Below are 21,496 nucleotides of genomic sequence, written 5' to 3'. Positions count from 1 at the left end.
TTTGTCACATGCGCCGAATACAACAAGTGTAGACCTTACCGTGAAATGCTTACATACAAGCCAATGGCCAGAGTTCCAATGGCCAGAGTTCCAATGGCACGTTGTGTTAGCTAATCCAAGTTTATCATTTTAAAAGGCTAATTGATCATTAGAAAACCGTGTTGCAGTTATGTTAGCACAGTTGAAAACTGTTGTCCTGATTAAAGAAGCAATAAAACTGGCCTTCTTTAGACTAGTTGAGTATCTGGAGCATCAGCATTTGTGGGTTCGATTACAGGCTCAAAATGGCCAGAAACAAATAACTTGTGGAAGACTACCCGTAACGTTTGACCCAAATTAAACATTTTAAAGGCAATGCTACAAAATACTAATTGAGTGTATGTAAACTTCTAACCCAGTGGGAATGTGATGAAAGAAATAAAAGCTGAAATAAATAATTCTCTCTACTGTTATTCTGACATTTCACATTCTTAAAATAAAGTGGTGATCCTAACTGACCTAGGACAGGGAATTTTTACTAGGATTAAATGTCAAGAAATGTGAAAAACTGAGTTTAAATGTACTTGGCTAAATTGAATGTAAACTTCCGACTTCTACTGTACCTCTTCCATTGGTTCTTCCCGTAGACCACTCCCCTGTTCCAAAGCAGTTTCCGGTCCTTGGCTTGGACGGGATGGTTGATGGCTGGAACGTACAGTTGATCCATCCCCGCTTTGAGCCCCGGTGGGCTAGCCGGTGGGCTTTGGTGGGGGAAACTCCACCATATCATCTTTAAAATAACCAGGTGGTTATCGGCTTGTTTGTTGCCTGATTCTGGTGGTTGAGGATGAAGCCTTCTTTGGTGCTTTAGGATTAGCACCTGGCTCTTTTATCTGTTACAAATCAAATCCAATTTGATTTGTTACATACACATGGTTAGCAGATGTTAATGCGAGTGTAGCGAAATGCTTGTGCTTCTAGTTCTGACAATGCAGTACAAACCAACGAGTGCTTCTACACCTGCATTGCTTGCTGTTTGGGGTTTTAGGCTGGGTTTCTGTACAGCACTATGAGATATCAGCTAATGTACGAACACATTTGATTTGATTTGATTTGAGTAATCTAACCTAACAATTCACAACAACTACCTTATACACACAAGCGTAAAGGGATGAAGAATATGTACATAAAGATATATGAATGAGTGATGGTAACTCTACAACATAGCGTTACCGTTAACGCTCCATTACTGCAGTCATTATTAATAAAGTTAGATGGTTTTGAAGAAATCTAAAAGTCTCTCCTTTGATTAGAATAATTACCACGACAATTGACAGCATTTCTGGTATTGTTACAAAACGGATTTGTCCCAAATGGTTCAGTTGGTAGCGCTTGCAATGCCAGTGTTATAGGTTCGATTCCCTCCGGGACCAGTAGGGGAAAGTTATCAAATGTATGTGCTCAACTGTAAGTCGCTCTGGATAAGAGCACGTATTAAATTACTAACATTTTAAAAAATGTAGCTAGCCTGTTAATGTTGATATGCTCGCTATGTTTACCACTACTATTGATAAAATGGGTTAACATACAAAAACACTTCAGTGTTTGAAATAGCTTTTGTCCAGTTACATTAAATAATATATTCTACCAATCTTCTGCTTACTTTTTACTACAAGTTGGGGATTGAAAAATGTGTGTTCAATAATGTAGCTACGTGTGGTTAATGTTGAAGTATGTCCATGGGGGCTCGCTCACAAGTGGCGCAGGGGTCTAGCACTACATGTCAGTGCTGGAGGCGTCACTACAGACCCTGGTTCGATTCCAGGCTGTATCACAACAAGCCATGATTAGGAGTACCATAGGGAGGCGCACAATTGGCCCAGCGCCATCCAGGTTAGGGTTTGGCCAGGGTAGGCCTTCATAGTAGTGGGCAGAGAGGACAGGATGCGCAAAGCAGTGAAACATTTGTATTGTGTATTGTGAGACTATGTAGCCAGGGATAAAAACGCAAACAAAGCGTTCACTGCCCACCCGCCCTGCTTCGGTGGGTCATTGTCTTTCAAAACATTACATGCGTTCTAAAATAAATCACATGCAGGTCTCGCACTCAATGCCTTTGTTGAGTTTAGGCCACTCACACAGCTCACTAAACTTACCCAGTATCACACTCACTAACCACACATCATAAACTAACCCAAATTATTACTTCACTATAGGTGTACTTATTCATAACAATAACTTTTGCAATAACTAGCTGCTACCACTACTAAACTACCACTGGGCTACAGTCATTTGGCTATTTCACTGCCACTGCATTCACTATTTACTTCCACTGTAACTATTCCACTAACGGCCACTATCCCACTACAACAAATAATACTAGTACTTGTACTACTACATTAGTCTCCATTTTTCAACACTAGACTCTAGCAATTTACAAAGTTTCAACTTCTTCCACCTACCATAAAAATACGCCACCCACAACCTTTTTTATTGAATAATTACGATTTCTTGTTAGACAATTATTGTAGTTGCTATTGCGCACCATTAGGTTGTCTGTGAGAACTCTGCCGTCGACGATCCGTAACTTCCTGTTTAGACAAGCGAAAGAGGAAGTATGGCGACAACAGAGCGACTCGGGCCCTCTCGGACCCGAAGAAATAGTAATAAAAACATACTTACAAGGATCAGACATGGACAAATTAGTGGCGGGGGACTTAGTCGAGGCACAGAGGTAAAATACACATTTATAAATCCTTCCTAAAAGCTGAGATTGTAAGGGTTTGGGACGGAGAAAACCTAGCTAGCTAGGTTGATAGCTAGCTACGTCTACGCGGAACGGAGCGCTGTGCAAACGGCTAGCTAATGTAGTGGAAGTGTATGTAGGTAGTTTTTTTTATTAGCTAGCTAACAAGTTAATATGCTAGCTATTACGTTATCTACTTCACTAAGATGGATGGGTTTCTTGTAGCGGACTAAACTCCACTCCATGGTGAATGAAGAAAAATAAACTTCCTTCCCCATGTCCGCTAGCTTCCTTGCTGATCACTGGAAAAGTTGTCACAGCAACCCCTCCAGGCTACAGCTATCACATTTTAAACATCAACTGGTATAGCCCCTCAAATTAGGGCAATGACGTGTGTTTCTGTGTGTGTGTGTGTATCTTGTCTGTTTAATATACACTCAGAGGGGGATCACTTATTTATGTACTGCATTTCCCTATCCTTGACATTTTCTTGTTCCTATGGTGTTCCCTCCTTGTCCTCAGATGTCTGAGGCCCTACTTCAAGAGAGGGACCATCAGGCCAAGTGGCATGGGATTCCAGTGATGCTGCAGAGACTGTATGACAGCAGTCACCTCAACAGTGACCTCTCCCAGATCCACTCCATTATCAAGGTGCAATAATTACTCTTCCCTGACCTCGTTGGCGTTGTAATGCCCCTCTTTACAGGCGACTGTTTCAGGTTTGTTTTCCTCGTGGTAGCTGTGATGGTGATTGTTGCTGAGCTGACAGATGTTGTTCATGACGTGTTTGTGTTCTCTGTATGGTGTGGTAGGAAGTGGCATCTTTTCTCTCCATGGAGGCAATGTCTTTTGTGACAGAGGAGAGGAGAACAGCACAGGAGTCCACCTCTCCCAACACATACACCTTTGACCTCTTTGGCGGCGTTGACGTGAGTCTCCAACATGTTGGAACAAAGGCATATAGAGCCGACGGTCTTGTCAGTGACCATATTTGCTATGTCAGTCAGGGTTTTAATTTCTCCTTTGTCCTCAGTTACTAGTGGAGATTCTGATGAGACCCACCCTGACCACGCAGACCAATTTCCCGAAAAGTAAACAATATTACATTCCTTTGTCATAGTTTTGCAAATGTGAGGAACCAATTTTTTTTTTATGCCTTCAATATATATTCTAACATGTGTTCTCATTACAGTGAGTGATGACCTCGTCAAGGATTGTTTAAGTGTTCTGTACAATTGTTGTATATGTGTAAGTATCAATGCCTTAGATAAAGTGTTTGAATTACATGTAAGAAATACAGAAATCCTCTCCGTATGATGCCAAACGCTGCATCATATGAAAGTTACATATCATGAAAACTTGATTGCTGACATGCAAAACATTTTGGGACTATGTCAACAATGGATTAATGAAACAAATACCAAAATATTGTTTTTTGGGTTGAGTTTTCCTTTAACACTGTCTGACGGAGGATGGCGTCCACCCTCTTTCCTTTCTTTTAGTCGGGGAAGGTTAATCATGAGCTTTCCCTCACTTTCAGATGGAAGGAGTCACTAAAAGTCTGGCATCACGAGATGACTTTGTCATGTTTTTGTTTACGCTCATGTCAAACAAGAAGACATTTTTGCAAACTGCCACATTGATTGAGGACATTCTTGGGGTCAGGAAGGTAAGGATGCATACTATCACTATGTCAGTCCTTACATATTTGCAGTTACCACTGGTCATGGCCAAAAGATTCACGAAAACATTAGAGTTGTTCCATGACATTTCAGCAAGCCATGACACCCACCATTTTAGATGAAATGGTTTCTGTAGTTAGAAACAGATAAGAAGCATTCCAGAATAATTATTCCTTTGCCAGTTTGAAGTGGAATGACCCTAATAACTTATACCTTCATCTTTATGCTCCAGGAGATGATCCAGCTGGAGGGCATCCCCAACCTGCCCAGTCTGGTCCAGAGCTTCAACCAGCAGCAGCTGGCCAACTTCTGCCGCATCCTGTCAGTCACCATCACTGAGCCGGACCTGGGCAACGATGACAAGCACACACTGCTGGCTAAAAACGCCCAGCAGAAGACCAACCTCTGCCCTTCCCACTCTGAAGTCAACCAGGGTAAGACAAGTCTCACCATCAGACCAGGGAGAGAGAATAGAAGGTGTTGTCACATATAATGATGCTTCATATGACTAGCATTTAATGAAGAAAATCCTTGCAAATTACCTGTCCCTCCATTGCTCAGCGATTAATGAGATTAAAACATGATGGATTTGTACTCCTCAATGTTTCCTTAGGACTCAGTTAAAGGGGCAATCTGCAGTAGTTACATCCATTTTTGGACTTAATGGTTAATGATCTATACCTATTGATTATTTGAGAATATCACTTATAAATGCCTCATAAGCTTAGTTCAACTGTCGTACCCCATCAGAACCCAAAATATAAGATTGTTTTACTCCGATGTTTGTAAACTAAGTATAATTTTGATATCTTGGATGGTCAGTCCTTGCATCCATAGCTCTGTTTCTGAATTTTAGAGTGGTTGCATTTCTCTAGCCCCGTGTTGCATTTCTCCAGCCCCGTGTTGCATTTCTCCAGCCCCGTGTTGCATTTCTCCAGCCCCGTGTTGCATTTCTCCAGCCCCGTGTTGCATTTCTCCAGCCCCGTGTTGCGTGTTGCATTTCTCCAGCCCCGTGTTGCATTTCTCCAGCCCCGTGTTGCATTTCTCCAGCCCCGTGTTGCATTTCTCCAGCCCCGTGTTGCGTGTTGCATTTCTCCAGCCCCGTGTTGCATTTCTCCAGCCCCGTGTTGCGTGTTGCATTTCTCCAGCCCCGTGTTGCGTGTTGCATTTCTCCAGCCCCGTGTTGCATTTCTCCAGCCCCGTGTTGCGTGTTGCATTTCTCCAGCCCCGTGTTGCGTGTTGCATTTCTCCAGCCCCGTGTTGCATTTCTCCAGCCCCGTGTTGCGTGTTGCATTTCTCCAGCCCCGTGTTGCATTTCTCCAGCCCCGTGTTGCGTGTTGCATTTCTCCAGCCCCGTGTTGCGTGTTGCATTTCTCCAGCCCGTGTTGCGTGTTGCATTTCTCCAGCCCCGTGTTGCGTGTTGCATTTCTCCAGCCCCGTGTTGCATTTCTCCAGCCCCGTGTTGCATTTCTCCAGCCCCGTGTTGCATTTCTCCAGCCCCGTGTTGCATTTCTCCAGCCCCGTGTTGCATTTCTCCAGCCCCGTGTTGCATTTCTCCAGCCCCGTGTTGCATTTCTCCAGCCCCGTGTTGCGTGTTGCATTTCTCCAGCCCCGTGTTGCATTTCTCCAGCCCCGTGTTGCGTGTTGCATTTCTCCAGCCCCGTGTTGCATTTCTCCAGCCCCGTGTTGCGTGTTGCATTTCTCCAGCCCCGTGTTGCGTGTTGCATTTCTCCAGCCCCGTGTTGCGTGTTGCATTTCTCCAGCCCCGTGTTGCGTGTTGCATTTCTCCAGCCCCGTGTTGCATTTCTCCAGCCCCGTGTTGCATTTCTCCAGCCCCGTGTTGCATTTCTCCAGCCCCGTGTTGCAGCTTTTTAGTGAAACAGCGACACTTTGTTATTGTTTTGACTGCTGATTGCCACTTTAATGGGAAACAGTAAATTGATAATGAAATAATCTGTTCTCTCTCTGTGCGCTGGGGTTAAAGTTCTCAGTCACTTTTTTTGGGGGGGGAATTATTATTTTGTCTTAAAGAAACACCGAAGATCACACTTGAACGTACACAACTAGATGAACATATATAGTTTCAAATACCTGCCCTTTGTTTTGACAAACAAATCAGTCCTAAAAACCAAGCTGTGATGCCCTCCGTTGAGTAAATCGCGATGTGGCACGCGAGCTGAGATGGACTTAAGTTTCAGTCATTCATGGGATTTATTTTTCATTGAACACCTGTGTGCATCAGTGGCCCTGCTGAACATCCCGGGCTTCATTGAGCGGCTGTGTAAGCTGGCTACCAGGAAGGTGTCTGAGGCCTCGGGGGCATCCAGCCTGCTGCTGGAGCTTCAGGACTGGTACACCTTGCTGGACAACGCCCTGGTGCTGGACACTCTTATGCAGATGGCCACAGAGGACGCCGAGCAGAGCAGCACAGGTCAGACCAGTAGATAATACATGCACTCTCCCTCACACACATGCCCACACGCCACGCTTCGGTCATCTGAGATATATTACTGACGGTCAGTAATACGGTTCAGAATGTGACCCACTTTACAGTCACGTGTGATGTCATAATCTTCAGGGATGTGAACTCGCCACTTTTGGCCGTTTTGATTTCAAAGTGAATGTGTAGATCTGTAAAAAAATAATAAAAATCTGACAAAGTGCTGAGTGTATCACCCATTGGGCTATAAAAGAAATGAGCAAGCAGATCTTCTCCCTGTGTGATCACTAAATAATGGTGTCATAAACTCTTCTTTCTGCTACCGCACGGCAAGCATTATCGGAGGCCCACGTCTAGGACCAAAAGGCTACTCAACAGCTTCTACCCCCAAAGCCATAAGACTGCTGAACAATTAATCAAGTGGCCACCAGACTATTTACCTTTGTTTTTACACTGCTGCTACTCTCTGTTTATTATCTATCCATAATTACTTCACCCCTAGCTACATGTACAAATTACCTCAACTAACCTGTACCCCCACACATTGACTCGGTACCGGCACCCCTGAATATAGCCTCGTTATTGCTATTTTATTGTATTTATTTTTATTTTTTTACTGTAGTTTATTTAGTAAAAAAATGTCTTAACTCTATTTATTGAACTACATTGTTGGTTAGGGGCTTGTAAGTAAAGATTTCATGGTAAGGTCTACTACACCTGTTGTATTCAGCAGTAAGGTCTACTACACCTGTTATATTCAGCAGTAAGGTCTACTACACCTGTTATATTCAGCAGTAAGGACTACTACACCTGTTATATTCAGCAGTAAGGTCTACTACACCTGTTATATTCAGCAGTAGGTCTACTACACCTGTTATATTCAGCAGTAAGGTCTACTACACCTGTTGTATTCAGCAGTAAGGTCTACTACACCTGTTATATTCAGCAGTAAGGTCTACTACACCTGTTATATTCAGCAGTAAGGTCTACTACACCTGTTATATTCAGCAGTAAGGTCTACTACACCTGTTGTATTCAGCAGTAAGGTCTACTACACCTGTTGTATTCAGCAGTAAGGTCTACTACACCTGTTATATTCAGCAGTAAGGTCTACTACACCTGTTATATTCAGCAGTAAGGTCTACTACACCTGTTATATTCAGCAGTAAGGTCTACTACACCTGTTGTATTCAGCAGTAAGGTCTACTACACCTGTTGTATTCAGCAGTAAGGTCTACTACACCTGTTATATTCAGCAGTAAGGTCTACTACACCTGTTATATTCAGCAGTAAGGTCTACTACACCTGTTATATTCAGCAGTAAGGTCTACTACACCTGTTGTATTCAGCAGTAAGGTCTACTACACCTGTTGTATTCAGCAGTAAGGTCTACTACACCTGTTATATTCAGCAGTAAGGTCTACTACACCTGTTATATTCAGCAGTAAGGTCTACTACACCTGTTATATTCAGCAGTAAGGTCTACTACACCTGTTATATTCAGCAGTAAGGTCTACTACACCTGTTGTATTCAGCAGTAAGGTCTACTACACCTGTTGTATTCAGCAGTAAGGTCTACTACACCTGTTGTATTCAGCAGTAAGGTCTACTACACCTGTTATATTCAGCAGTAAGGTCTACTACACCTGTTATATTCAGCAGTAAGGTCTACTACACCTGTTATATTCAGCAGTAAGGTCTACTACACCTGTTGTATTCAGCAGTAAGGTCTACTACACCTGTTGTATTCAGCAGTAAGGTCTACTACACCTGTTATATTCAGCAGTAAGGTCTACTACACCTGTTATATTCAGCAGTAAGGTCTACTACACCTGTTGTATTCAGCAGTAAGGTCTACTACACCTGTTGTATTCAGCAGTAAGGTCTACTACACCTGTTATATTCAGCAGTAAGGTCTACTACACCTGTTATATTCAGCAGTAAGGTCTACTACACCTGTTATATTCAGCAGTACACTGTAAGGTCTACTACACCTGTTATATTCAGCAGTAAGGTCTACTACACCTGTTATATTCAGCAGTACACTGTAAGGTCTACTACACCTGTTGTATTCAGCAGTAAGGTCTACTACACCTGTTATATTCAGCAGTAAGGTCTACTACACCTGTTGTATTCAGCAGTAAGGTCTACTACACCTGTTGTATTCAGCAGTAAGGTCTACTACACCTGTTATATTCAGCAGTAAGGTCTACTACACCTGTTATATTCAGCAGTAAGGTCTACTACACCTGTTATATTCAGCAGTAAGGTCTACTACACCTGTTGTATTCAGCAGTAAGGTCTACTACACCTGTTGTATTCAGCAGTAAGGTCTACTACACCTGTTATATTCAGCAGTAAGGTCTACTACACCTGTTATATTCAGCAGTAAGGTCTACTACACCTGTTATATTCAGCAGTAAGGTCTACTACACCTGTTATATTCAGCAGTACACTGTAAGGACTACTACACCTGTTATATTCAGCAGTAAGGTCTACTACACCTGTTGTATTCAGCAGTAAGGTCTACTACACCTGTTATATTCAGCAGTAAGGTCTACTACACCTGTTATATTCAGCAGTAAGGTCTACTACACCTGTTATATTCAGCAGTAAGGTCTACTACACCTGTTATATTCAGCAGTAAGGTCTACTACACCTGTTGTATTCAGCAGTAAGGTCTACTACACCTGTTGTATTCAGCAGTAAGGTCTACTACACCTGTTGTATTCAGCAGTAAGGTCTACTACACCTGTTATATTCAGCAGTAAGGTCTACTACACCTGTTATATTCAGCAGTAAGGTCTACTACACCTGTTATATTCAGCAGTAAGGTCTACTACACCTGTTGTATTCAGCAGTAGGTCTACTACACCTGTTGTATTCAGCAGTAAGGTCTACTACACCTGTTGTATTCAGCAGTAAGGTCTACTACACCTGTTGTATTCAGCAGTAGGTCTACTACACCTGTTATATTCAGCAGTAAGGTCTACTACACCTGTTATATTCAGCAGTAAGGTCTACTACACCTGTTATATTCAGCAGTAAGGTCTACTACACCTGTTATATTCAGCAGTAAGGTCTACTACACCTGTTGTATTCAGCAGTAAGGTCTACTACACCTGTTATATTCAGCAGTACACTGTAAGGTCTACTACACCTGTTGTATTCAGCAGTACACTGTAAGGTCTACTACACCTGTTATATTCAGCAGTACACTGTAAGGTCTACTACACCTGTTGTATTCAGCAGTACACTGTAAGGTCTACTACACCTGTTGTATTCAGCAGTACACTGTAAGGTCTACTACACCTGTTGTATTCAGCAGTATACTGTAAGGTCTACTACACCTGTTGTATTCAGCAGTACACTGTAAGGTCTACTACACCTGTTATATTCAGCAGTACACTGTAAGGTCTACTACACCTGTTGTATTCAGCAGTACACTGTAAGGTCTACTACACCTGTTGTATTCAGCAGTACACTGTAAGGTCTACTACACCTGTTGTATTCAGCAGTACACTGTAAGGTCTACTACACCTGTTGTATTCAGCATTTCACTGTAAGGTCTACTACACCTGTTATATTCAGCAGTACACTGTAAGGTCTACTACACCTGTTATATTCAGCAGTACACTGTAAGGTCTACTACACCTGTTGTATTCAGCAGTATACTGTAAGGTCTACTACACCTGTTGTATTCAGCAGTATACTGTAAGGTCTACTACACCTGTTGTATTCAGCAGTATACCGTAAGGTCTACTACACCTGTTGTATTCAGCAGTAAGGTCTACTACACCTGTTGTATTCAGCAGTACACTGTAAGGTCTACTACACCTGTTGTATTCAGCAGTACACTGTAAGGTCTACTACACCTGTTGTATTCAGCAGTACACTGTAAGGTCTACTACACCTGTTATATTCATCAGTACACTGTAAGGTCTACTACACCTGTTGTATTCAGCAGTACACTGTAAGGTCTACTACACCTGTTGTATTCAGCAGTACACTGTAAGGTCTACTACACCTGTTGTATTCAGCAGTACACTGTAAGGTCTACTACACCTGTTGTATTCAGCAGTACACTGTAAGGTCTACTACACCTGTTGTATTCAGCAGTACACTGTAAGGTCTACTACACCTGTTATATTCAGCAGTACACTGTAAGGTCTACTACACCTGTTGTATTCAGCAGTACACTGTAAGGTCTACTACACCTGTTGTATTCAGCAGTACACTGTAAGGTCTACTACACCTGTTGTATTCAGCAGTACACTGTAAGGTCTACTACACCTGTTGTATTCAGCAGTACACTGTAAGGTATACTACACCTGTTGTATTCAGCAGTACACTGTAAGGTCTACTACACCTGTTGTATTCAGCAGTACACTGTAAGGTCTACTACACCTGTTATATTCAGCAGTACACTGTAAGGTCTACTACACCTGTTGTATTCAGCAGTACACTGTAAGGTCTACTACACCTGTTGTATTCAGCAGTACACTGTAAGGTCTACTACACCTGTTGTATTCAGCAGTATACCGTAAGGTCTACTACACCTGTTGTATTCAGCAGTACACTGTAAGGTCTACTACACCTGTTGTATTCAGCAGTACACTGTAAGGTCTACTACACCTGTTGTATTCAGCAGTACACTGTAAGGTCTACTACACCTGTTATATTCAGCAGTACACTGTAAGGTCTACTACACCTGTTGTATTCAGCAGTACACTGTAAGGTCTACTACACCTGTTATATTCAGCAGTACACTGTAAGGTCTACTACACCTGTTGTATTCAGCAGTACACTGTAAGGTCTACTACACCTGTTGTATTCAGCAGTACACTGTAAGGTCTACTACACCTGTTGTATTCAGCAGTACACTGTAAGGTCTACTACACCTGTTGTATTCAGCAGTACACTGTAAGGTCTACTACACCTGTTGTATTCAGCAGTACACTGTAAGGTCTACTACACCTGTTGTATTCAGCAGTACACTGTAAGGTCTACTACACCTGTTGTATTCAGCAGTACACTGTAAGGTCTACTACACCTGTTGTATTCAGCAGTACACTGTAAGGTCTACTACACCTGTTGTATTCAGCATTTCACTGTAAGGTCTACTACACCTGTTGTATTCAGCAGTACACTGTAAGGTCTACTACACCTGTTGTATTCAGCAGTACACTGTAAGGTCTACTACACCTGTTGTATTCAGCAGTACACTGTAAGGTCTACTACACCTGTTGTATTCAGCAGTACACTGTAAGGTCTACTACACCTGTTGTATTCAGCATTTCACTGTAAGGTCTACTACACCTGTTGTATTCAGCAGTACACTGTAAGGTCTACTACACCTGTTATATTCAGCAGTACACTGTAAGGTCTACTACACCTGTTATATTCAGCAGTACACTGTAAGGTCTACTACACCTGTTGTATTCAGCAGTACACTGTAAGGTCTACTACACCTGTTGTATTCAGCAGTACACTGTAAGGTCTACTACACCTGTTGTATTCAGCAGTACACTGTAAGGTCTACTACACCTGTTGTATTCAGCATTTCACTGTAAGGTCTACTACACCTGTTGTATTCAGCAGTACACTGTAAGGTCTACTACACCTGTTATATTCAGCAGTACACTGTAAGGTCTACTACACCTGTTATATTCAGCAGTACACTGTAAGGTCTACTACACCTGTTATATTCAGCAGTACACTGTAAGGTCTACTACACCTGTTGTATTCAGCAGTACACTGTAAGGTATACTACACCTGTTGTATTCAGCAGTACACTGTAAGGTCTACTACACCTGTTGTATTCAGCAGTACACTGTAAGGTCTACTACACCTGTTATATTCAGCAGTACACTGTAAGGTCTACTACACCTGTTGTATTCAGCAGTACACTGTAAGGTCTACTACACCTGTTATATTCAGCAGTACACTGTAAGGTCTACTACACCTGTTATATTCAGCAGTACACTGTAAGGTCTACTACACCTGTTATATTCAGCAGTACACTGTAAGGTCTACTACACCTGTTGTATTCAGCAGTACACTGTAAGGTCTACTACACCTGTTATATTCAGCAGTACACTGTAAGGTCTACTACACCTGTTGTATTCAGCAGTACACTGTAAGGTCTACTACACCTGTTATATTCAGCAGTACACTGTAAGGTCTACTACACCTGTTATATTCAGCAGTACACTGTAAGGTCTACTACACCTGTTATATTCAGCAGTACACTGTAAGGTCTACTACACCTGTTGTATTCAGCAGTACACTGTAAGGTCTACTACACCTGTTGTATTCGGCAGTACACTGTAAGGTCTACTACACCTGTTGTATTCAGCAGTACACCGTAAGGTCTACTACACCTGTTGTATTCAGCAGTATACCGTAAGGTCTACTACACCTGTTGTATTCAGCAGTACACTGTAAGGTCTACTACACCTGTTGTATTCAGCAGTACACTGTAAGGTCTACTACACCTGTTGTATTCAGCAGTACACTGTAAGGTCTACTACACCTGTTATATTCAGCAGTACACTGTAAGGTCTACTACACCTGTTATATTCAGCAGTACACTGTAAGGTCTACTACACCTGTTGTATTCAGCAGTACACTGTAAGGTCTACTACACCTGTTGTATTCAGCAGTACACTGTAAGGTCTACTACACCTAGGTATTCAGCGCATGTGACAAATAACATTTGATTTGATATGTTTCTCATATCGAAATTAATGACTGAGCACAAATCAAATCAAAATCAAATTGTATTAGTCACATGCACCTAATACAACAGGTGTAGTAGACCTTACAGTGAAATGCTTACATAGGAGCCCCTAACCAAAAATGCAGTTTCCAAAAATACGGATAAGAATAAGAGAGAAATGTAACAGAATGCATCCCTACGCGTTATACAAATAGCTCATCAGAGCTCAGAGTGATGTCAGCTACGTCATATCAGAATGAGTTTTGGGTTTGAGCAGCCAGTCACATCCCCTAACCAGCCATTATCCTACTCAGCTGTGGACAGACAGCATCATCCCCTAACCAGCCATTATCCTACTCAGCTGTGGACAGACAGCATCATCCCCTAACCAGCCATTATCCTACTCAGCTGTGGACAGACAGCATCATCCCCTAACCAGCCATTATCCTACTCAGCTGTGGACAGCCAGCCACATCCCCTAACCAGGCATTATCCTACTCAGCTGTGGACAGACAGCCACATCCCCTAACCAGCCGTTAGCCTACTCAGCTGTGGACAGACAGCATCATCCCCTAACCAGGCATTATCCTACTCAGCTGTGGACAGACAGCATCATCCCCTAACCAGGCATTATCCTACTCAGCTGTGGACAGACAGCATCATCCCCTAACCAGGCATTATCCTACTCAGCTGTGGACAGACAGCATCATCCCCTAACCAGACATTATCCTACTCAGCTGTGGACAGACGGCATCATCCCCTAACCAGCCATTATCCTACTCAGCTGTGGACAGACGGCATCATCCCCTAACCAGCCATTATCCCACTCAGCTGTGGACAGACGGCATCATCCCCTAACCAGCCATTATCCTACTCAGCTGTGGACAGACGGCATCATCCCCTAACCAGCCATTATCCTACTCCGCTGTGGACAGGCGGCATCATCCCCTAAACAGCCATTATCCTACTCAGCTGTGGACAGGCGGCATCATCCCCTAAACAGCCATTATCCTACTCAGCTGTGGACAGGCGGCATCATCCCCTAACCAGCCATTATCCTACTCATCTGTTCTTTCTGCTCATCTCCCATCAGTTTTAAAATGTTATGTAGCCATGATGGTGGTCTGGGTTTTCTGTTACATTTGTTTAATTATTGGAGCGGCTCACAGCGCGAGCGTAGTGAATACATATATATTTTAATAGCTTCTGTAAGAACAAGCAGGGCAGTCTGACTAGGCTGAGTGCCATAGAGGAAAACGGAGCACAGACAGTCATTCTCGTGCCTTTACATCACTGAAAACCAAACCTCCGGAACTACCTTCTCTCCTTTTCTACCTCGAATTGTCGCTCATTTTATATTTCTAAACTACTCGAGGGCTACTCAAACAACCTTGTTTGGTCATGTTACCTGGATAGGTAACGAATAACAAGCTACATTGGCTTAGGACTGCATCATTTATTAGCAGTATCGCGATACTACTCTATCGTGTTATTTGGCCTGGTGTGTCACATTGTTAGTCAAAATATCGGAAAATAGGCATCTTACAACTTTTCTTGGATTTAACTGAATTTGTTTTGTCACCTTTTTTGGGCCCCTCACCAGTTATCATCCCTGAATCTTAATGTGTTTCTTTCTCAGAGTCGCCAGACGAGAGCTCTCTGGTCACCAGTCCTCTCAGGCACAGTCTGCCCCAGTCCATGAAGATCGTCCATGAGATCATGTACAAGGTGGAGGTTCTCTATGTGCTCTGTGTGCTCCTCATAGGCCGCCAGAGGAACCAGGTGAGACAGATAGCTGGACTTGCTTCAATCAGTAACTGAGATTGTAAAGTTTTTCCACTGGGCTTCTGCCTCTGCATTCCTTGCCTTTTGTGGTTTTAGGTTGGTTGTCTGCTAAGTACTTTGTGACATCTGCTAATGTAAAGTTAGGCAGTAAGTCCTGGGGGGGTGGTATATGGCCAATATACCACAGCTAAGGGCTGTTCTTCTGCAGGATGCAACGCAGAGTGCCTGGATACATCATTTAGCCGTGGTATATTGGCCATATACCACAAACCCCTGGGGTGCCTTATTGCTATTATGAACTGGTTACTAATGGAATTAGACCAATAAAAAATAACCTGTCTGGTCATCCCTGTGGTGTACGGTCTGGGCTTTATACAATGTAAAGATATGGTGTCTTGTAAACAGGTTCACAGAATGCTTGCAGAGTTCAAACTGATTCCAGGTCTCAACAACCTGTTTGACAAGCTGATCTGGAGAAAGCAGACGTCCACCCACGTCCTCCACGGCCAGAACCAGAACTGTGACTGCAGCCCGGTAAGATGACCTCTCTGCTCTGGGAATGAGCTCAATGGCACTGTAACACTTAAGCACCTCTATTGCAGCACTCACTGGTTCATCCTCTCTCGATCTCTCACTCACACAGGAGATCTCCTTTAAAATCCATTTTCTACGACTACTCCAGAGCTTCAGCGACCATCATGAGTGAGTTCAGTACAGACAGTATGATTTAAACTGTATTTCTGTGGAATTAGACGTATGGTCTGGTACTGAGTTTGGTACACTCATGTTCAGTGACTTCTTTCCTCTCAGGAACAAGTATCTCCTCTTGAACGCTCAGGAGCTGAATGAGCTCAGTGCCATCTCTCTGAAGGCCAACATCCCTGAGGTGGAGGCTCTCGTCAACACGGACAGGTTGGGCTGTTAGTTAGGCAGGGGTACAGGGATGGACGACATTTTGTGTTTCTGAATTTGACAAATCCTCCATTGCGTTGGATATTTTCTCTCTATATGTATATAGAAATCTAATCTGTGATGGTAAAAAGGGCCTCCTGACACGGCTACTTTCAGTCATGAAGAAAGAACCGGCCGAATCCTCATTCAGGTGAGTGTGTGTTGACTCCAGGAGTTGATTAGGGAAACGTCTTCCTCTTGCTATACCTGATGACGAGGGTTAAACCCCTGTCTGTCTGTAGGTTCTGGCAGGCGAGGGCGGTGGAGAGCTTCCTGAGAGGATCCACCTCCTACGCTGACCAGGTGTTCTTGCTCAAGAGAGGCCTGTTGGAGGTACGGAGGCTGTTGCCAAGCCAGCGAAGCCACACACACCTATGATACAACCGCCTTCAAGTCTTCATTTAAAACCTCCTATTAAATCCCTCTCCTCTCTGTCCTTCCAGCACATCCTGTTCTGCATCATAGACAGCGGCTGTAAGTCCAGGGATGTGCTGCAGAGTTACTTTGACCTGCTGGGGGAACTCATGAAGTTCAACATCGACTCCTTCAAGAGGTTCAACAAATACGTCAACACAGAGGAGAAGGTAGGACACTGCCCAGGGGAGAGGCACTTCAAAAGAATGAGGATCAGACCGATGGAAAGGGAGTGCAGTCCACTTTCTAGCTTAACCCTAGAGATCACTTCCTTTTAATACATGTTTGGTTTCATTTCTGCTTCCTGTGTTAGTTCCAGACGTTCATGACCCAGATCAACAGCTCTCTGGTGGACTCCAACATGCTGGTGCGTTGTATCATCCTGTCCCTGGACCGCTTCGAGAGCCAGACTGACGATGTGAGAGGTAGGTCCATAGAAAATAGTCTTAGGCCAAGCGGTGAACACGTTTGTGGCTGTGGAAACGTGTTAATCCTCAAGAGTCGACTGACACACCGGTGCGTCAATCTAAGTGGTGGTCTCTGTTTTGCTCTACGGCCCCCCACCAGTGTCTGGATTCATCTGAAGTCTGTACCATCAATGTGCCAACTTCTGTTTGTAGCGTCCGAACCGTTTGGGTTACAAACTAACTCAAACACTATGGTGTTCTCCGTTTTGCTCTGTGATCCGAGACTAGTCTGAAGGTAACCAGTACCAGTTTAAAAACATTGATGGAAGTATGAAGGTCGTTTTGTGGCAACCTATTTAAAAAAAAAGGAGTTAAATATGTGTAAAATAATTATATATACACACACACCGTAGGGATGGTGCCAGGTTTCCTCCAGATGTGACGGTTGTCATTCAGACCAAATAGTTCAATCTTGGTTTCATCAGACCAGAGAATCTTAGGTGACTTTTGGCAAACTCCAAGCGGGCTGTCATGTGCCATTTCACGGAGGAGTGGCTTCCCTCTGGCCACTTACCATAAAGGCCTGATTGGTAGAGTGCTCCAAAGATGGTTGTTCTTCTGGAAGGTTCTCCCATTTCCACACCTCACTGACCAAGGCCCTTCTCCCCCGATTGCTCAGTTTGGCCGGGCAACCAGCTCTAGGAAGAGTCTTGGTGGTTCCAAACTTCTTCCATTGTGTTCTTGGGGACCTTCAATGCTGCAGAAATATGTTGCTACCCTTCCCCAGATCTGGGCCTCAACACAATCCTGTCTCAGAGCTCTACGGACAATTCCTTCCACCTCATGCCTTGGTTTTTGCTCTGACTTGTACTGTCAACTGTGGGACCTTATATAGACAGGTGTGTGTCTTTCCAAATCATGTCCAATCAATTGAATTGACCACAGGTGGACTCCAATCAAGTTGTAGAAACATCTCAAGGATGATCAATGGAAACAGGATGCACCTGAGCTCCATTTCGAGTCTCATATCAAAGGGTCTGAATACTTCTGTAAATAATGTATTTCTTTTTTAGTTTTTTGGGGTATAAATATTTTTTTATCCATTTTAGAATAACGCTGTAACATAAGAAAATGTGGAATATGTTATATATATATTTTCCACGTTGTTACGTTACTGCCTTATTCTAAAATGGATAAAAAATATATCCTCAGCAATCTACACACAATACCCCATAATGACAAAGGGAAAGCAGGTTTAGAAATGAACATAAAAATGCTCAGGATATATATCCTGGATATAGGACAGACACGTCAAAACCTTGTTACTGAATGATTTTATTTTTGGACTTCTTTGTTGTTGTTGCCATCTTATGAATGTGTTATTCAATGCGTTTCTAAAGGCCAAAATGTATATTTTATTAAATAATTCTAAATCCAATAGCTAAATGATCCATAGAATGACCACCTTAAAACAATTCCATGTGTCAGCTTTAGAACCCCCACAACAGCATTGACTTTTAAGAATTAACCAGGCAGTCATTGTAAATATGAATCTGTTCTTTATTTGACCAGCCTGGTAAAATAAAGGTCAAATGAAAGTAAGCCCACTTGAAGCATTCGGAAGCTTTGAAGTAGTGAAATATTCCCACTGGGCACAGACATCAGTTCAACGTCCAGTTTTGATTTCCATTTGGTTGAGTTGTCAACTAATGTGAGTTCAACAAAACATGACACCATGTCATTGGGTTTAGGTTCAAAGATGGTTAAAAATAAGACCAGTTTCCCCATGTTGATTCAATGTCATATACATTTTTTTTAGGTTGAAGTGACGTGGAAACAACATTGATTCAACCAGTGGGTTATGTCTACTCTTGGTGTTTGTAGAAATCCACCTCTGACTCCTCCATGTCTCTGTCTGTCTGTCTGTCTCTCTGTCCGTCTGTCTCGCTGTCTGTCTGTCTCGCTGTCTGTCTGTCTCGTTGTCTGTCTCGCTGTCTGTCTGTCTCGTTGTCTGTCTCGCTGTCTGTCTGTCTCGCTGTCTGTCTCGCTGTCTGTCTCTGTCTCTCTCTGTTTGTGTGTCTCTGTCTCTCTGTCTGTCTCGCTGTCTGTCTCGCTGTCTGTCTCGCTGTCTCTCTTTGTCTGTGTCTGCCCTGTAGTTGTGGAGGTGCTGTCAGAGTGCAGTCTGTTGTCCTACATGGTCCGCGTGGAGAACAGACTAACCATCCTCTTCAGGCTCGTCAACATCATCAACGTGCAGACGCTCACACAGGCAAGAAACCCCCCTATCCCATTGTCTGTTGTCGGGTGTACTGTAATGCTAATGACTGTCATGGCATTGCATCCTCCTCCTAGCGATCGTAGACTTTACATTCCTCTATTTCTTGTTTCTCATATTGAGACATACACTTGTCTGGATCATCTACATGTTAACGGACTGTGATCCTTTCCCTTCTGTTTGATGGTGGCTGGACCCTACCAATGTTAGGAGAATGTGAGCTGTCTGAACACCAGCCTGGTGGTATTGATGCTGGCCAGGAGACAGAGTAAGCTGTCCCTCTACCTCAACGCCCTGAGAGAGAAGGAGTACACAGAGAAATACCCCGGCTGCCTGCTCAACAACTTCCACAACCTGCTGTGCTTTTGGCAGCGCCACTACCTCAACAAGGACAAGGACAGCACCTGTCTGGAGAACGTGAGTGTCCTCCCCAATGCGCTCACACACACACACACACACACACCGACCGTTGTTCCTTGAATGCTGCCTACTCTATGGTGGTAATTCTGTATTACGTTACCTGTAAACTAAACCATGTTCTGTTCTATTGTGGTTGACTGACTTACTGTTGTATTTCTCTCTTTGGGTTAAATGAGGAAACACATTTCTGTTGAATGCATTCAGTTGTGCAACTGACTAGATATCCCCTTTCCCTGTCTCTATCATTCTCTCTCTCCTATCACTCTCTCTCTCTCGTACCATTCTCTCCCCTCGTACCATTGTCTCTCTCTTTCCTACCATTCTCTCTCTCTCTCCCACCGTACCATTCTCTCTCCCCTCGTACCATTCTCTCCCCTCGTACCATTCTCTCCCCTCGTACCATTCTCTCCCCTCGTACCATTCTCTCCCCTCGTACCATTCTCTCCCACCGTACCATTCTCTCTCCCCTCGTACCATTTTCTCCCCTCATACCATTCTCTCCCATCGTACCATTCTCTCTCCCCTCGTACCATTCTCTCCCCTCGTACCATTCTCTCCCACCGTACCATTCTCTCTCCCCTCGTACCATTCTCTCCCCTCGTACCATTCTCTCCCATCGTACCATTCTCTCTCCCCTCGTACCATTCTCTCCCCTCGTACCATTCTCTCCCCTCGTACCATTCTCTCTCTCTCTCTCTTTCCTACCATTCTCTCTCCCCCGTACCATTCTCTCTCTCTCCCCTCGTACCATTCTCTCTCTCTTTCCTCCCATTCTCTCCCCTCATACCATTCTCTCTCTCTCTCTCTTTCCTACCATTCTCTCTCCCCTCGTACCATTCTCTCCCCTCGTGCCATTCTCTCCCCTCGTACCATTCTCTCCCATCGTACCATTCTCTCTCCCATCGTACCATTCTCTCTCCCATCGTACCATTCTCTCTCCCCTCGTACCATTCTCTCTCCCCGTACCATTCTCTCTCTCTCCCCCCGTACCATTCTCTCTCTCTCCCCTCGTACCATTCTCTCTCTCTTTCCTACCATTCTCTCCCCTCGTACCATTGTCTCTCTCTCGCCCCTCGTACCATTGTCTCTCTCTCTCTCTTTCCTACCATTCTCTCCCCTCGTACCATTGTCTCTCTCTCTCACCATTGTCTCTCTCTCTTTCCTACCATTCTCTCCCCTCGTACCATTGTCTCTCTCTCTCCCCTCGTACCATTATCTCTCTCTCTCCCCTCGTACCATTATCTCTCTCTCTCCCCTCGTACCATTGTCTCTCTCTTTCCTACCATTCTCTCCCCTCGTACCATTGTCTCTCTCTCTCCCCTCGTACCATTGTCTCTCTTTCCTACCATTCTCTCCCCTCATACCATTGTCTCTCTCTCCTCTCTCGTACCATTGTCTCTCTCTCTCGCCTCGTACCATTCTCTCTCTTTCCTACCATTCTCTCCCCTCGTACCATTGTCTCTCTCTCTCCCCTCGTACCATTGTCTCTCTCTCTCCCCTCGTACCATTGTCTCTCTCTCTCCCCTCGTACCATTGTCTCTCTCTCCCCTCGTACCATTGTCTCTCTCTCTCTTTCCTACCATTCTCTCCCCTCGTACCATTCTCTCTCTCTCCCCTCGTACCATTGACTCTCTCTCTCTCTTTCCTACCATTCTCTCTCTCTCTCTCCAATCTGC

At 43.8% G+C, this 21,496-nt stretch overlaps 1 protein-coding gene across 2 annotated transcripts in view; it reads left to right on the top strand.

Annotated features, from left to right (window-relative positions):
- The first annotated feature begins 2,560 nt into the window (after positions 1-2,560).
- Positions 2,561-21,496, top strand: part of LOC110492592 (short transient receptor potential channel 4-associated protein) — a 20,708-nt gene continuing 1,772 nt past the window's right edge. The window contains exons 1-18 of one of the 2 annotated variants that reach the window (XM_036947601.1): positions 2,561-2,713; positions 3,248-3,376; positions 3,538-3,654; positions 3,759-3,816; positions 3,918-3,973; positions 4,266-4,394; positions 4,640-4,841; positions 6,650-6,838; positions 15,208-15,350; positions 15,759-15,887; positions 15,997-16,055; positions 16,164-16,265; positions 16,372-16,455; positions 16,547-16,637; positions 16,748-16,888; positions 17,032-17,143; positions 19,282-19,394; positions 19,611-19,817. In XM_036947601.1, the coding sequence (XP_036803496.1) occupies positions 2,597-2,713; positions 3,248-3,376; positions 3,538-3,654; positions 3,759-3,816; positions 3,918-3,973; positions 4,266-4,394; positions 4,640-4,841; positions 6,650-6,838; positions 15,208-15,350; positions 15,759-15,887; positions 15,997-16,055; positions 16,164-16,265; positions 16,372-16,455; positions 16,547-16,637; positions 16,748-16,888; positions 17,032-17,143; positions 19,282-19,394; positions 19,611-19,817 (2,178 nt within the window). In that variant the 5' untranslated portion in view covers positions 2,561-2,596. The remainder of the gene's footprint in view (positions 2,714-3,247; positions 3,377-3,537; positions 3,655-3,758; positions 3,817-3,917; positions 3,974-4,265; positions 4,395-4,639; positions 4,842-6,649; positions 6,839-15,207; positions 15,351-15,758; positions 15,888-15,996; positions 16,056-16,163; positions 16,266-16,371; positions 16,456-16,546; positions 16,638-16,747; positions 16,889-17,031; positions 17,144-19,281; positions 19,395-19,610; positions 19,818-21,496) is intronic. The other variant, XM_036947602.1, reaches the window with a different exon arrangement.

The sequence above is a fragment of the Oncorhynchus mykiss genome, chromosome 16 (genome assembly GCF_013265735.2).
Source record: "Oncorhynchus mykiss isolate Arlee chromosome 16, USDA_OmykA_1.1, whole genome shotgun sequence".
NCBI lineage: Eukaryota > Metazoa > Chordata > Actinopteri > Salmoniformes > Salmonidae > Oncorhynchus > Oncorhynchus mykiss.
Note: the sequence above shows the minus strand (reverse complement) of the source record. Positions and strands in the feature narration are given on the sequence as shown.